Source organism: Gadus morhua, chromosome 7, assembly GCF_902167405.1.
Source record: "Gadus morhua chromosome 7, gadMor3.0, whole genome shotgun sequence".
NCBI classification, from domain to species: Eukaryota; Metazoa; Chordata; class Actinopteri; order Gadiformes; family Gadidae; genus Gadus; species Gadus morhua.
Genome location: NC_044054.1, coordinates 31,201,486 through 31,215,025, shown reverse-complemented (window position 1 = coordinate 31,215,025; position 13,540 = coordinate 31,201,486). Strand labels below are relative to the sequence as shown.

At 47.3% G+C, this 13,540-nt stretch overlaps 1 protein-coding gene across 2 annotated transcripts in view; it reads left to right on the top strand.

Moving 5' to 3' along the window:
• LOC115547358 (unconventional myosin-Ic) overlaps positions 1-13,540 on the top strand; it is a 32,988-nt gene that overhangs the window by 14,229 nt on the left and 5,219 nt on the right. The window contains exons 7-24 of one of the 2 annotated variants that reach the window (XM_030361536.1): positions 1,646-1,744; positions 2,061-2,174; positions 2,642-2,713; positions 4,765-4,884; positions 4,980-5,062; positions 6,274-6,379; positions 6,944-7,024; positions 7,314-7,405; positions 7,596-7,690; positions 7,843-7,889; positions 8,218-8,298; positions 9,137-9,242; positions 10,203-10,320; positions 10,774-10,887; positions 11,425-11,501; positions 12,182-12,250; positions 12,455-12,539; positions 13,077-13,257. In XM_030361536.1, the coding sequence (XP_030217396.1) occupies positions 1,646-1,744; positions 2,061-2,174; positions 2,642-2,713; positions 4,765-4,884; positions 4,980-5,062; positions 6,274-6,379; positions 6,944-7,024; positions 7,314-7,405; positions 7,596-7,690; positions 7,843-7,889; positions 8,218-8,298; positions 9,137-9,242; positions 10,203-10,320; positions 10,774-10,887; positions 11,425-11,501; positions 12,182-12,250; positions 12,455-12,539; positions 13,077-13,257 (1,740 nt within the window). The remainder of the gene's footprint in view (positions 1-1,645; positions 1,745-2,060; positions 2,175-2,641; positions 2,714-4,764; positions 4,885-4,979; positions 5,063-6,273; positions 6,380-6,943; positions 7,025-7,313; positions 7,406-7,595; positions 7,691-7,842; positions 7,890-8,217; positions 8,299-9,136; positions 9,243-10,202; positions 10,321-10,773; positions 10,888-11,424; positions 11,502-12,181; positions 12,251-12,454; positions 12,540-13,076; positions 13,258-13,540) is intronic. The other variant, XM_030361537.1, reaches the window with a different exon arrangement.

Below are 13,540 nucleotides of genomic sequence, written 5' to 3'. Positions count from 1 at the left end.
TGCATGCAGCGCTCAACTATTGTTCTTCTTAAGTTTTATTCTTCCTTTCTTTCTTTCTTTCTTATTCTCTACAAACTTTGGGACCAATCTCCTTCCTCAATTTTTCACCTAGAGACTCCATTCCAATTTTTTTATGTTCATATTAGCTTGGAATCACGCGATTCTTTTCAGATTTTAAAAATCCTTTATACTTTTTAAGATATTATACTTTTAAAATACTATTTTCTACAATGGAAGTCATTCTCTGACACTTACCACTTCAGACTTCGTAAGTTGGTCAATATTTTATCGTTAACCTTCGTTCAAAGGTTTAACAAATCAACACACTTGTATCTTCAATAATCTTCGATTGCCTTTATACTTTTTACAAAATCACAGTTTAAGTTCCATGTCGGCTTGTTTTCCGTTGGTGTCATTGATTTACGCTGAGGTTAGAGTGCGAGGACGTGCAGGCAGTGTTGCCAGATTGGGCAGTTTTCCCACCCAATTAGACAACTTTTAATAACGTTAGGCTGGGAAAATGAGCATTAGGCGAGCACATACAATTTCGGCTGGTTTAAAAAAAAAAATGGCGGGATGATTATAATTCTTTCTACAAACATCAATCAATAGCATACCTTTCATAAGGCATATCGTTTGTGCAGCTAGTAACACTATTACTTCAGCTACAACTACTACTTCAGAGACTACTACTACTACTACTACTTCTACTTCAGCAACTTCTTCTACTACTTCTACTTCAGCTACTACTACTACTTCAGCTACTACTACTACTACTACTACCATTACTACTGCTACTACTACCTACAGCCAGTACCACTACTACTGCTATCTTCCAGCTTTTGACGGTATTATATTTTAGCTTCCAGCTTTTGTAACAATGTATTTCAGCACTTTGCTTCTTCATATAATGCAATTCAGCTTCAGTTTTCGATTTCAGCTTCAATGTTTTTTTTGCAGTGCACTGCAATACATTTGACCTTTCAGATTCTTCAGCAGTGCAAGGCAATAGATTTGACCTTTCAGGTTCTTTGGTTCAATTCCTTTTACATTTCTGCATTCTTAGAAATTCTTTGCACTTTTCATTCAGCTTTCACTTTATTTGTTTCCAAACATTTAAAAAAATGTAAACGGTGTGCATGTTTACATCGTTTACTCCATTTAGACTCTGTTCAAATCCCTTCACTTGATTTAAGCCATTTAACATTTATTTATGTCTTAATCTATGTGGCTTTATTAAAACATATTTTCTACCTCACTTTGTGCTACAGCACTGCAGGAAATGCATTTTCTAGTTTAACATACTATACTGTGATACACAGTAAACAGGAAATAGTGAAGTAGTGCACTGTAAAGAAGCATAATTATACTAAGGTGAAGTCGTTGACTAACTAATAATTAATAATATATATATATGTATGTTTGCATACAATAAAACCCTCTGTTTGAAGGTATAATATACTTATAATACACCATATGTATTGTAATATATTGAACCTTATTCAACCAGTGGCCATCTTGGTTCCATCTAAACGCTGGGGGAGCTGAATGAAGAATTCCTCATTCAGTCCCACAGCCAGCTAGTGTTTGGATCCAAGATGGCCACTAGGTGAGTGCGGCCCATAGCAGCGCTGTCTGTGTGCAGGGAAACTGTCCCAGAGTCAGCTCCATGAACGATAAGAACGGCTGGAAGGCCCTGGTCAAGGCCCTGTCTGTCATCGGCTTCACCGAGGGAGAGGTGCAGGTAGGAAACCCCCTCACACGCACCCACGCACGCACGCACACACAGACACACACACACACACACACACGTCACACACACACACACACACACACACACACACACACACACACACACACACACACACACACACACACACACACAAAGACACACAGACACACAAACATGGACACACACACACACACACACACAGACACACAGACTGACTGACTGACTGACTGACTGACCGACTGCGGTCTCAAGGTGCCTGACCACAGTTTAAAACAGGCGGTTTCAAAGCCCCAGCCGGTAACAGGGCGTGTCGTCCGTGTGTCTTCAGGAGCTTCTGGACGTCATCGGCAGCGTCCTCCACCTGGGCAACACTCAGTTCGGAGAGGAGGAGGACGGACAGACCTACGTTACCACGGAGATGGAGCTCAAGACCCTCACCCAGGTCAGCAGGGGTCTCTGGCAGCCCCCCAGGGGGCATATGGCATGGACACACCCCCCCCCCCCCACCCACCACAGACGGTCTCTCAGAGCAGCTGACCTACTGGAGCTGACCGTGGCCGTCCTAACAGATAACACTCTGATTATCATTAACTCTTACACTTGACTTACTAGAGCTGACTATGTGTATGTGTTTGTGTGTGTGTGTGTCTGTGCGTGTGTGTGCGTGTCTGTGTGTGCGTGTGCGTGTCTGTGTGTGTGTGGGTGTGTGTGTGTCTGTGTGTGCGCGTGTGTGTGTGCGTGTGCGTGTGTCTGTGCGTGTGTGTGCGTGAGCATGTGTGTGTGTGCGTGTGGTGTCTGTCTGTGTGTGTGTGTGTGTGCGTGTCTGTGTGTGTGTGTCTGTGTGTGTGTGTGTGCGTGTCTGTGTGTGTGTGTCTGTGTGTGTGTGTGTGCGTGTGTGTGTGTGTACAGCTGCTAGGCGTGGACGGGGCAGCCCTCACTGAAGCTTTGACCCACAAGAAGCTGACAGCCAATGGAGAGGAGGTGAGGACTATGACGCCATCCTCCTGGTTGGGTGGTGTATGTCGTATACATATATATATATATATATATACATATATATTAACCCCCGAAGGTGAAGTGAATAGTGGTGAATAGCTTTCCCCACTATTCACGGAGCTTGAGGTGAATAATTGTTTTAGTATAAACTACACGTGAGCACTCCAAAAATAAATAAGATAACACTGTTTGCCGGGATTAATTTGTTTTTATCAGCGGTTTATTTGTTTTTATGAGCTTGACGAGACGACCGTCACGCGCGCTCCCGATTACCTCAGACTCAATAACAAACTTGTCTGTCATCGGCAAACTTGTCTGTCAAATAACAAACATTTATTTATATAATAATTAAATGTATTATTATTATTATTATTATTATTATTATTATTATTATTATTATTATGCGATGAAAACAATATCCAGAGTTTGAGATGTCAATCGTGGGTTATTGCCCAATAACCCGAGATAACGAACCAATCAGATTGCGCCATTTTAGGAGGTTCACGTATAGCATATACTAAATATATATATATATATATATATATATATATATATATATATATATATATATATATATATTAGAGCTGTCAGTTAAACGCGTTATTAACGGCGTTAACGCAAACCAAATTTAACGGCGTTAAAAAAATTATCGCGCGATTAACGCAATTACTTTATAAAAAAAAAAAAAAAAAAAAATTTTTTTTTTTTTTCTTTGGCTCAAAACAAAGAAGCAGTAGCCTGACTGCTATGTTCAAATGACATTTGTTCAAAGCAGTCGTTTAATTGCACTATAGGCTCTTTTTTTGTATCGTCCTGTTTTGATCAGTGTATATGCCAATGTTGTTATCAATAAAAAATCATTTGCACAAGGCAAGCCGATGCACTTCACCATGTTGATAAGAGAATTAAAATGAGAAGAATTATGGGACAAAAAAATCAACGGATATTTAGCATAGAAAAAGAATTTGCGATTAATCGCGATTAATTAGAGTTAACTATGACATTAATGCGATTAATCACGATTAAATATTTTAATCGCTTGACAGCTCTAATATATATATATATAAATATATATAAATAATCGCGATTAATCGCAAATTATTTTTCTATGCTAAATATCCCTTGATTTTTTTGTCCCATAATTCTTCTCATTTTAATTCTCTTATCAACATGGTGAAGTGCATCGGCTTGCCTTGTGCAAATGATTTTTTATTGATAACAACATTGGCATATACACTGATCAAAACAGGACGATACAAAAAAAGAGCCTATAGTGCAATTAAACGACTGCTTTGAACAAATGTCATTTGAACATAGCAATCAGGCTAATGCTTCTTTGTTTTGAGGCAAAGAAAAAAAAAAAAAAAGAAGAAAAAAAGTTTTTTGTTTTTTTTTTATAAAAAATATTTATTGCGTTAATCGCGCGATACAAAATTTAACGCCGTTAAATTTGGTTTGCGTTAACGTCGTTAATAACGCGTTTAACTGACAGCTCTAATATATATTAGTGCTGTCAGTTAAACGCGTTATTAACGGCATTAATAACAAACCAATTTTAACCGCGTTCATTTTTTCAGCACACAAATTATCGGGACAAAGAAATCAAGCTATATTTAGCATAGAAAAAAAATTTAGTGAGCTAACTATGACATTAATGCGATTAATTGCATTAATGTCATAGTTAACTCACGATTAATCGCGATTAATCGCTAATGCTTTTTCTATGCTACATATCCCTTGATTTCTTTGTCCCATTGATTTTTCTCATTTTAATGCTCTTATCAACATTGAGAAGTGCGTCGGCTTGGCTTGTGCAAATGTTTTCTTATAGATAACAACATTGGCATATACTGATCAAAACAGGACTTAGCCTATAGTGCAATTAATCGATGAAAATACAAACATACTGTCTTGAACATAGCAGTCAGAAAAAATAAATAAAAAAATAGTTTTTCGTTAACGCCGTTATTAACGCGTTTAACTGACAGCACTAATGTATATCTATATCTATGATGTGTGTCCTCTCGGGGTTCCAGATGATCTCCCCCCTGACCTTCGAGCAGGCGGGCGCGGCCCGCGACGCACTGGCCCAGGCCGTGTACGGCCGCACCTTCACCTGGCTGGTGGAGAAGATCAACCAGTCGCTGGCCCTGCAGGTGAGCCACGCTGTGTGCCCTGGGGGGTGAGCCCCTCCCTCTCTGGTGGCGTCCGCTCTGAGGTACGGTGTGTGTTCCCCCCCCCCCCCCCCCAGGGCGACGGGACCTCCTGCAGAGACGGCTCCTCTGTCATCGGCCTGCTGGACATCTACGGCTTTGAGGTCTTCCAGCACAACAGGTGAGTCCTCCCTCACCCCCTCACCCCTTCACCCCCTCACCCCTTCATCAGCCGCCCCCTCCCCTCCCTCACCCCCTCACCCCTTCATCATCCACCCCCTCCCCTCCCTCACCCCTTCATCATCCACCCCCTCCCCTCCCTCACCCCGACTTCACCCCACCCCGACCTCACCCCTTCATCATTCACCCCCTCCTCACCATCACCCCCTCACCCCTTCATCAGCCGCCCCCTCCTCACCCTCACCCCCTCACCCCTTTACCCCCTCACCCCTTCATCAGCCGCCCCCTCCCCTCCCTCACCCCCTCACCCCTTCATCAGCCGCCCCCTCACCCCCTCACCCCTTCATCATCCACCCCCTCCCCTCCCTCACCCCTTCATCAGCCGCCCCCTCCCCTCCCTCACCCCTTCATCATCCACCCCCTCCCCTCCCTCACCCCTTCATCATCCACCCCCTCCCCTCCCTCACCCCGACTTCACCCCACCCCGACCTCACCCCTTCATCATTCACCCCCTCCTCACCACCTCACCTTCTATCCCCTCTCACCCCTTCACCTCCTCACCCCTTCACCTCCTCACCCCTTCATTTCCTCACCCCTTCATCTCCTCACCCCTTCACCTCCTCACCCCTTCATCTCCTCACCCCTTCACCTCCTCACCCCTACATTTCCTCACCCCTTCACCTCCTCACCCCTTCACCTCCTCACCCCTTCACCTCCTCACCCCTTCATTTCCTCACCCCTTCATCTCCTCACCCCTTCACCTCCTCACCCCTTCACCTCCTCACTCCCTCACACCAGGACCAGGGTCCTGACCTGGCCCCCCCTCCCTACCTGCTGGTACCATCAGGTAGGGAGGGGGGGCCAGGTCAGGACCCTGGTCCTGGTACCATCAGGTAGGGAGGGGGGCCAGGTCAGGACCCTGGTCCTGGTACCATCAGGTAGGGAGGGGGGCCAGGTCAGGACCCTGGTCCTGGTACCATCAGGTAGGGAGGGGGGCCAGGTCAGGACCCTGGTCCTGGTACCATCAGGTAGAGAGGGGGGCCAGGTCAGGACCCTGGTCCTGGTACCATCAGGTAGGGAGGGGGGCCAGGTCAGGACCCTGGTCCTGGTACCATCAGGTAGGGAGGGGGGCCAGGTCAGGACCCTGGTCCTGGTACCATCAGGTAGGGAGGGGGGCCAGGGTCCTAACGTAGTCTCCCCTCCTCCCCTCAGCTTCGAGCAGTTCTGCATCAACTACTGCAGTGAGAAGCTGCAGCAGCTGTTCATCGAGCTGACGCTGCGCTCGGAGCAGGAGGAGTACGAGACGGAGGGCGTCGCCGTGAGTCAGGGGCTCTCAGGGTCCTTTAGGTTCAGGACCTTCACATTCTGCTCTGGTCTACCGGCAACACTGAAAGGAGCCCGTCAAACATGGAGATTCAGTTTAAAGTATTGTAAGTTGTATGTGTTCTAACAGTTGATTATAATCTCAATCTTCTATCATCCATCCTCTCTCGTCCCTCCTCTCTCCTCCCTCCTCTCTCCTCTCTCCTGTCTCCTCTCTCCTCCCTCCTCCCTCCTCTCTCCTCCCTCCTCTCTCCTCTCTCCTCCCTCCTGTCTCCTCTCTCCTCCCTCCTCTCTCCTCTCTCCTCTCTCCTCCCTCCTCTCTCCTCCCTCCTCTCTCCTCTCTCCTCCCTCCTCTCTCCTCTCTCCTCTCACCTCTCTCTCCTCTCCCCTCTCCTCTCTCCTCTCTCCTCTCTCCTCTCACCTCTCCCTCCTCCCTCCTCCCTCCTCTCTCCTCTCTCCTCTCTCCTCCCTCCTCCCTCCTCTCTCCTCTCTCCTCTCCTCTCTCCTCTCTCCTCTCTCCTCCCTCCTGTCTCCTCTCTCCTCTCTCCTCTCTCCTCAGTGGGAGCCAGTGCAGTATTTTGACAATAAGGTCATCTGTGACCTCATCGAGGAGAAGCACAAGGGCATCATCTCCATCCTGGTACGGTAACCGTCCCCGTTTCCATAGCGACCCACGCACACTGTATCCATCCCTGCCCCTGTGTTTCCATAGCGACCCATGTGCTTCTTAGCAAGGTTAAGGTGTTTTTATGGACACCGATGTGCAGGTGTAGCCATGTTTATGATTGGTGGAGAGTTGGGTTGTTTCCATAGCAACCTGTTAAAGGTGTGTGTGTGTGTGTGTGTGTGTGTGTGTGTGTGTGTGTGTGTGTGTGTGTGTGTGTGTGTGTGTGTGTGTGTGTGTGTGTGTGTGTGTGTGTGTGTGGCAGGACGAGGAGTGTGTGAGGCCAGGTGAGGCATGTGACCTGTCCTTCCTTGAGAAGCTTGAGGACACGCTAGGAGGCCACGCCCACTTTGTCACGTAAGTCCCTTCTTCTCTCACACACACACGCACACACAAACACACACACACTCACACACACACACACGCGCACACACACGCACACACACACACACACGCAGTGTACCCTCTGACAAATTATTTTGTGTGTGTGTGTGTGTGTGTGTGTGTGTGTGTGTGTGTGTGTGTGTGTGTGTGTGTGTGTGTGTAGTCACAAGCTGGCCAATGGGAAGACCCGCAGGGTGCTGGGCCGCGAGGAGTTCAGACTGCTGCACTACGCTGGAGAGGTCAACTACACCGTCACCGGTCAGCTGTCAATCATCTCCCCGCATCATAATCCATCCATCACCACCAACACAAACCCCCTGACCCCTGACCCTGACCCCTGACCCCTGACCCCTTACCCTGACCCCTGACCCCTATGCTAACGCTGATTCCAAAATCATTGACGTCTCCAGGTTTCCTGGACAAGAACAACGACACCCTGTACAGGAGCCTGAAAGAGGTGGGTCCCAAGCCCCCCCCGACCCTGGACCAGATAGGTCCTGGTCAGAACCCTGGACCAGGTCCTGGTCCCTCAGAACCCTGGACCAGGTCCTGGTCCACTCAGAACTCTGGACCAGGTCCTGGTCCACTCAGAACCCTGGACCAGGTCCTGGTCCCTCAGAACCCTGGACCAGGTCCTGGTCAGAACCCTGGACCAGGTCCTGGTCCCTCAGAACCCTGGACCAGGTCCTGGTCTAGGGTTAGAGAGAGAGAGAGAGAGAGAGAGTTTTATTATGTTACAACAAGGTTTCCTCTCATGACATATGAACCTTCGTGACTATCTGCAGGTCATGTGTCAGTCTACCAATCACATCGTGGAACACTGCTTCCGCAGAGGCGAACTAGTTGACCAGAAACGTCCTGAAATGGTTTGACATTTACTCCTTCTTTCCTTCCCCCCCACTCTCTCTTCCCCCCCTACCCTTCCTCTTTCAGTTCCCTTCCTCAATCTCGCTCAACCTCCCTTTCCCTGCTTCTCTCATCCCCGCTCTCCTCTCTCTCTCTCTTCCCCTCTCTCTCTAACACCCACTCTCTCTCTCGACCCCACTCACCCCGCTAAGCCAGGTTAAAGTAGTGTAATGTAGTAGTAGTAGTAGTGTAATGTAGTAGTAGTCTAATGTAGTAGTAGTCTAATGTAGTAGTAGTAGTAGTGTAATGTAGTAGTAGAAGTAGTTTAATGTAGTAGTGTGACGTTATAGTAATGAAGAAGTAGTGTAATGTAGCAGTAGTGTAATGTTGTAGTAATGACGTAATAGTGTAATGTAGTAGTGCCGTGGTGTAATGTAGCAGTAGTGTAATGTTGTAGTAATGACGTAATAGTGTAATGTAGTAGTGCCGTGGTGTAATGTAGCAGTAGTGTAATATTGTAGTGACGTGGTAGCAGTGTAAAGTAGCAGTGGTGTAATATAGTAGTAATGGAGTAGCAGTGTAAAGTAGCAGTGGTGTAATATAGTAGTAATGGAGTAGCAGTGTAAAGTAGCAGTAGTGTAATGTAATAGTAATGGAGTAGCAGTGTAAAGTAGCAGTGGTGTAATATAGTAGTAATGGAGTAGCAGTGTAAAGTAGCAGTAGTGTAAGGTCGTAGTAATGTAGTAGCAGTGTAAAGTAGCAGTAGTGTAATGTAGTAGCAGTGTAAAGTAGCAGTAGTGTAATGTAGTAGCAGTGTAAAGTAGCAGCAGTGTAACCTGGTGTCCTGGTGCTCTGCAGGCCGCCACCCAGTTTAAGAACAGCCTGACCAAGTTGATGGAGACCCTGATGTCTAAGGAGCCGTCGTACGTCCGCTGCATCAAACCCAACGATGCCAAGCAACCAGGTGGACCCTCCTCCCCCCAATGTGTCAATCAAACACCTTAAAGGGACAGTGAACCCAAATCCGATATATTTTTTTTTTTTTGGGGGGGGGGGGGGGGGGTTCATGCTTAAATGTCTTACAAGGATTGTCAACATATTAATCTATGACACTTTTTCACTGTTACTAGAATAAGATAGTTATTTGTAGAAAACGAGAATAATAAATGTTTTAACCAGCCAACCAGTTTTGAGCGTTCCACTCTGCTATGAGGGCTTTGGGCAGCGGTTTATTTTGAAGTCCACATCCGAGAAAGGGTCAAGCTTCTCGAACATCATGGTGTAAGGCAAGGCAAGGCAAGGCAAGGCAACTTTATTTATATAGCACTTTTCATACACAAGGTAGACTCAAAGTGCTTCACATATAAACATTGTCATACAATTAAATAAAATAATAGGTAAGTAAAAGAAAAACATATGCAAAAAATAGAAAGTTAAAAAGGCATTTTAGTATAAAAATAGAAAATAAAGGCAAAGTTAAAAAAGCTTTTTAGAAAGTGCAATGTATTTAAGATTTAGCAGAAAGCTATAGCAAACATAAAAGTCTTCAGTCTTGTTTTAAAGGTGTGACACCTTTCATATGTAACATCGCTCATCATGATGAATTATAAACATACAAACATGCCCCCACTCCTCCTAGAACTCGCATTTCTCTTAATCTCGTTGTGTCCTATTCCAACCAACACAGGGAGTTTACTCGCGCCTTAAGGTCGTGGACCTTGTGTGTCTCATTCCTTTTGGGCTCTTTGCACTCTGTGTGAAACAGAACTCTGGGGGTTTGTCACTGGCTCAATGTGGACGTGGGGTTTGGTGGACGTCGGCCATGGCGGTTGGATTCTGCTCCCTGGCTCCACGTGACCCTAGCGGTCAGATAGACGCTGTGGTGCTGGGGGCTCCCCTAACGCCGTCCGTTTGTCTCCTGCAGGGCGGTTCGACGAGGTGCTGGTCAGACACCAGGTGAAGTACCTGGGGCTCATGGAGAACCTGCGTGTCAGGAGGGCGGGGTTCGCCTACCGACGACACTTTGAGGCCTTCCTTCAGAGGTAATGACCTATGACCTGACAAAGTGATTTAATGACCTACCGTAGTAAGGACCTAGTGACATAATGACGTTGTATGACGATGTAGTGACGACATGACGCAGGGACGTCATGATGAAGGGACGTAAGGATGCCCAAGGATCCCCGGCTCCTCCTAGCTGAGTGTTGATGAGTCCCTGAGCAAGACACTCAACCCTAACTGCTCCTGACGAGCTGGCTGTAGCCTTGCATGGTCGGTGTGTCAATGTGTGTATTAACCGATGTAAATCGCTTTGGATTAAAGCGTCTGCTAAATGCCCTAATTGTAATTGTAATTGTAATTGATGCATTGACGGAATGATGTATTGATTCAGTGACCTCATGTAAATGGCGTAAGGATGTAATGACATGATGACTCAGTGACATAATGATGTAGTGATGCAGTGACGTAATGTAAACGGCGTATCGTCTCTCCAGATACAAGCCGCTGTGCCCTGAGACTTGGCCCGTGTGGCAGGGAGAGCTGGCTGAAGGCGTCTCCACCCTGGTCCAGTACCTGGGCTACAAACCAGAGGAGTACAAGATGGGCAGGTACCTAGTACTGAGTGAATACCCTGTACCAGAGGAGATAGGAGGTACCTAGTACTGAGTGAATACCCTGTACCAGAGGAGATGGGCAGGTACCTAGTACTGAGTGAATACCCTGTACCAGAGGAGATGGGAGGGACCTAGTACTGAGTGAATACCCTGTACCAGAGGATATAGGAGGTACCTAGTACTGAGTGAATACCCTGTACCAGAGGAGATAGGAGGTACCTAGTACTGAGTGAATACCCTGTACCAGAGGATATAGGAGGTACCTAGTACTGAGTGAATACCCTGTACCAGAGGATATAGGAGGTACCTAGTACTGAGTGAATACCCTGTACCAGAGGAGATGGGAGGGACCTAGTACTGAGTGAATACCCTGTACCAGAGGAGATGGGCAGGTACCTTGTACTGAGTGAATACCCTGTAACAGGAGGAAGTGAATCCTAATATGGTGCTAGTGGGCGGAGCTGCTGGGAATATTGATGAAGTTGATGATATTGATGATGAGGATGATGAGGTGACTAACTCTCCCCACAGGTCCAAGATCTTCATCCGCCTGCCCAAGACTCTGTTCACCACCGAAGACGAGCTCGAAGCCAAGAAGCCAGACATCGGTGAGTAGTGAGGGACTCAGGGTGGAGTCAGACCTCCTGAGTAGGGACCCAGGGTGGACTCAGACCTCCTGAGTAGGGACTCAGGGTGGGGTCAGACGTCCTGAGTAGGGACTCAGGGTGGGGTCAGACCTCCTGAGTAGTGACTCAGGGTGGGGTCAGACCTCCTGAGTAGGGACCCCGGGTGGAGTCAGACCTCCTGAGTAGGGACTCAGGGTGGAGTCAGACCTCCTGAGTAGGGACCCAGGGTGGAGTCAGACCTCCTGAGTAGTGACACAGGGTGGGGTCAGACCTCCTGAGTAGTGACTCAGGGTGGGGTCAGACCTCCTGAGTAGGGACCCAGGGTGGAGTCAGACCTCCTGAGTAGGGACCCAGGGTGGAGTCAGACCTCCTGAGTAGGGACCCAGGGTGGGGTCAGACCTCCTGAGTAGTGACTCAGGGTGGGGTCAGACGTCCTGAGTAGTGACAAAGGGTGGGGTCAGACCTCCTGAGTAGGGACCCAGGGTGGAGTCAGACCTCCTGAGTAGTTACTCAGGGTGGGGTCAGACCTCCTGAGTAGGGACCCTGGGTGGAGTCAGACCTCCTGAGTAGGGACTCAGGGTGGGGTCAGACCTCCTGAGTAGTGACTCAGGGTGGGGTCAGAGATGGAGCGCGTGACGGAGTGTCTCTGTGTTGTGTTTCAGCGTTGATCCTCCAGACTTCGTGGAGAGGATACAGAGAGAGAGCCAAGTACAAGCGCATCAGGAACGCAGGTCAGTAACACTATTATACACATTATACATAAATGTTGGACCTGCTCACCACCAACACTATTATACACATTATATACATACAGTGTGTGTATGTGTGTGTGTGTGTGTGTGTGTGTGTGTGTGTGTGTGTGTGTGTGTGTGTGTGTCTGTGTGTGTGTGTGTGTGTGTGTGTGTGTGTGTGTGTGTGTGTGTGTGTGTGTGTAGTCATAGTGATCCAGGCTGCATGGCGTGGAATGAAAGCTCGCAGGAGAGCTAGAAGACGACGAGATGCAGCCGACTTAATACGAAGGTAACGGGCTACATACTGGACTTTACTGAAATACAGTGAAATATACTGGACTATAGTGGAATATAGTGAACTATAGTGAAATACAGTGAAATATACTGGACTAGTGGAATATAGTGAACTATAGTGAAATATAGTGAACTATGCTGGATTATAGTTAGACATAGTGAACTATACTGGACATTACTGAAATATAGTGAACTATGCTGGACTATAGTGAAATATAGTGAATTATGGTGCCGCCGCCCCCTCCCTCTGGAATGCCCTCCCAAACGACATTCGCAATGCCAACACTCTTTCATCATTCAAAACATCCCTCAAAACACACATTTTCAGCTTTCGCTTTTATTTATTTTTCCGGTGTATTGTTATTAACCATACTGGAGGAAAGTGAAGTACACAGAACTTTTACTGGAATATGCTGAGCTATTCCCCACAAGTTGGTCTTGACATCCTGGCATAGTAACCACTGGATGCAGAAGAAGAAGTGAGTCCTGAGCGTGTGGGTGTGTGTGAGCAGCCTGTCCTGTGCTCTGATAGGCTGATTAAGGGCTTCATCCACCGCCACGAGGAGTACGGCCCCGACAACGACTACTTCCTGGACCACGTGCGCTGCTCCTTCCTGAAGACGCTGCGCAGGAACCTTCCTCGCAGCGTGCTGGACAAGAGCTGGCCCACCCCGCCCCCCGCCCTCACACAGGTCCTCCTGAGTCTCACACTCGTTAGTGGAACACACTCGTTAGTAGAACACACTCGTTAGTGGAACACACTCGTTAGTAGACCACACTCGTTAGTAGAACACACTCGTTAGTGGAACACACTCGTTAGTGGAACACACTCGTTAGTAGAACACACTCGTTAGTGGAACACACTCGTTAGTAGACCACACTCGTTAGTAGAACACACTCGTTAATATAACAGACTAGTTAGTAAAACGCACTCGTTAGTAGAACACACTCGTTAGTAAAACACACTCGTTAGTGGAACACACTAGTTAGTGGAAC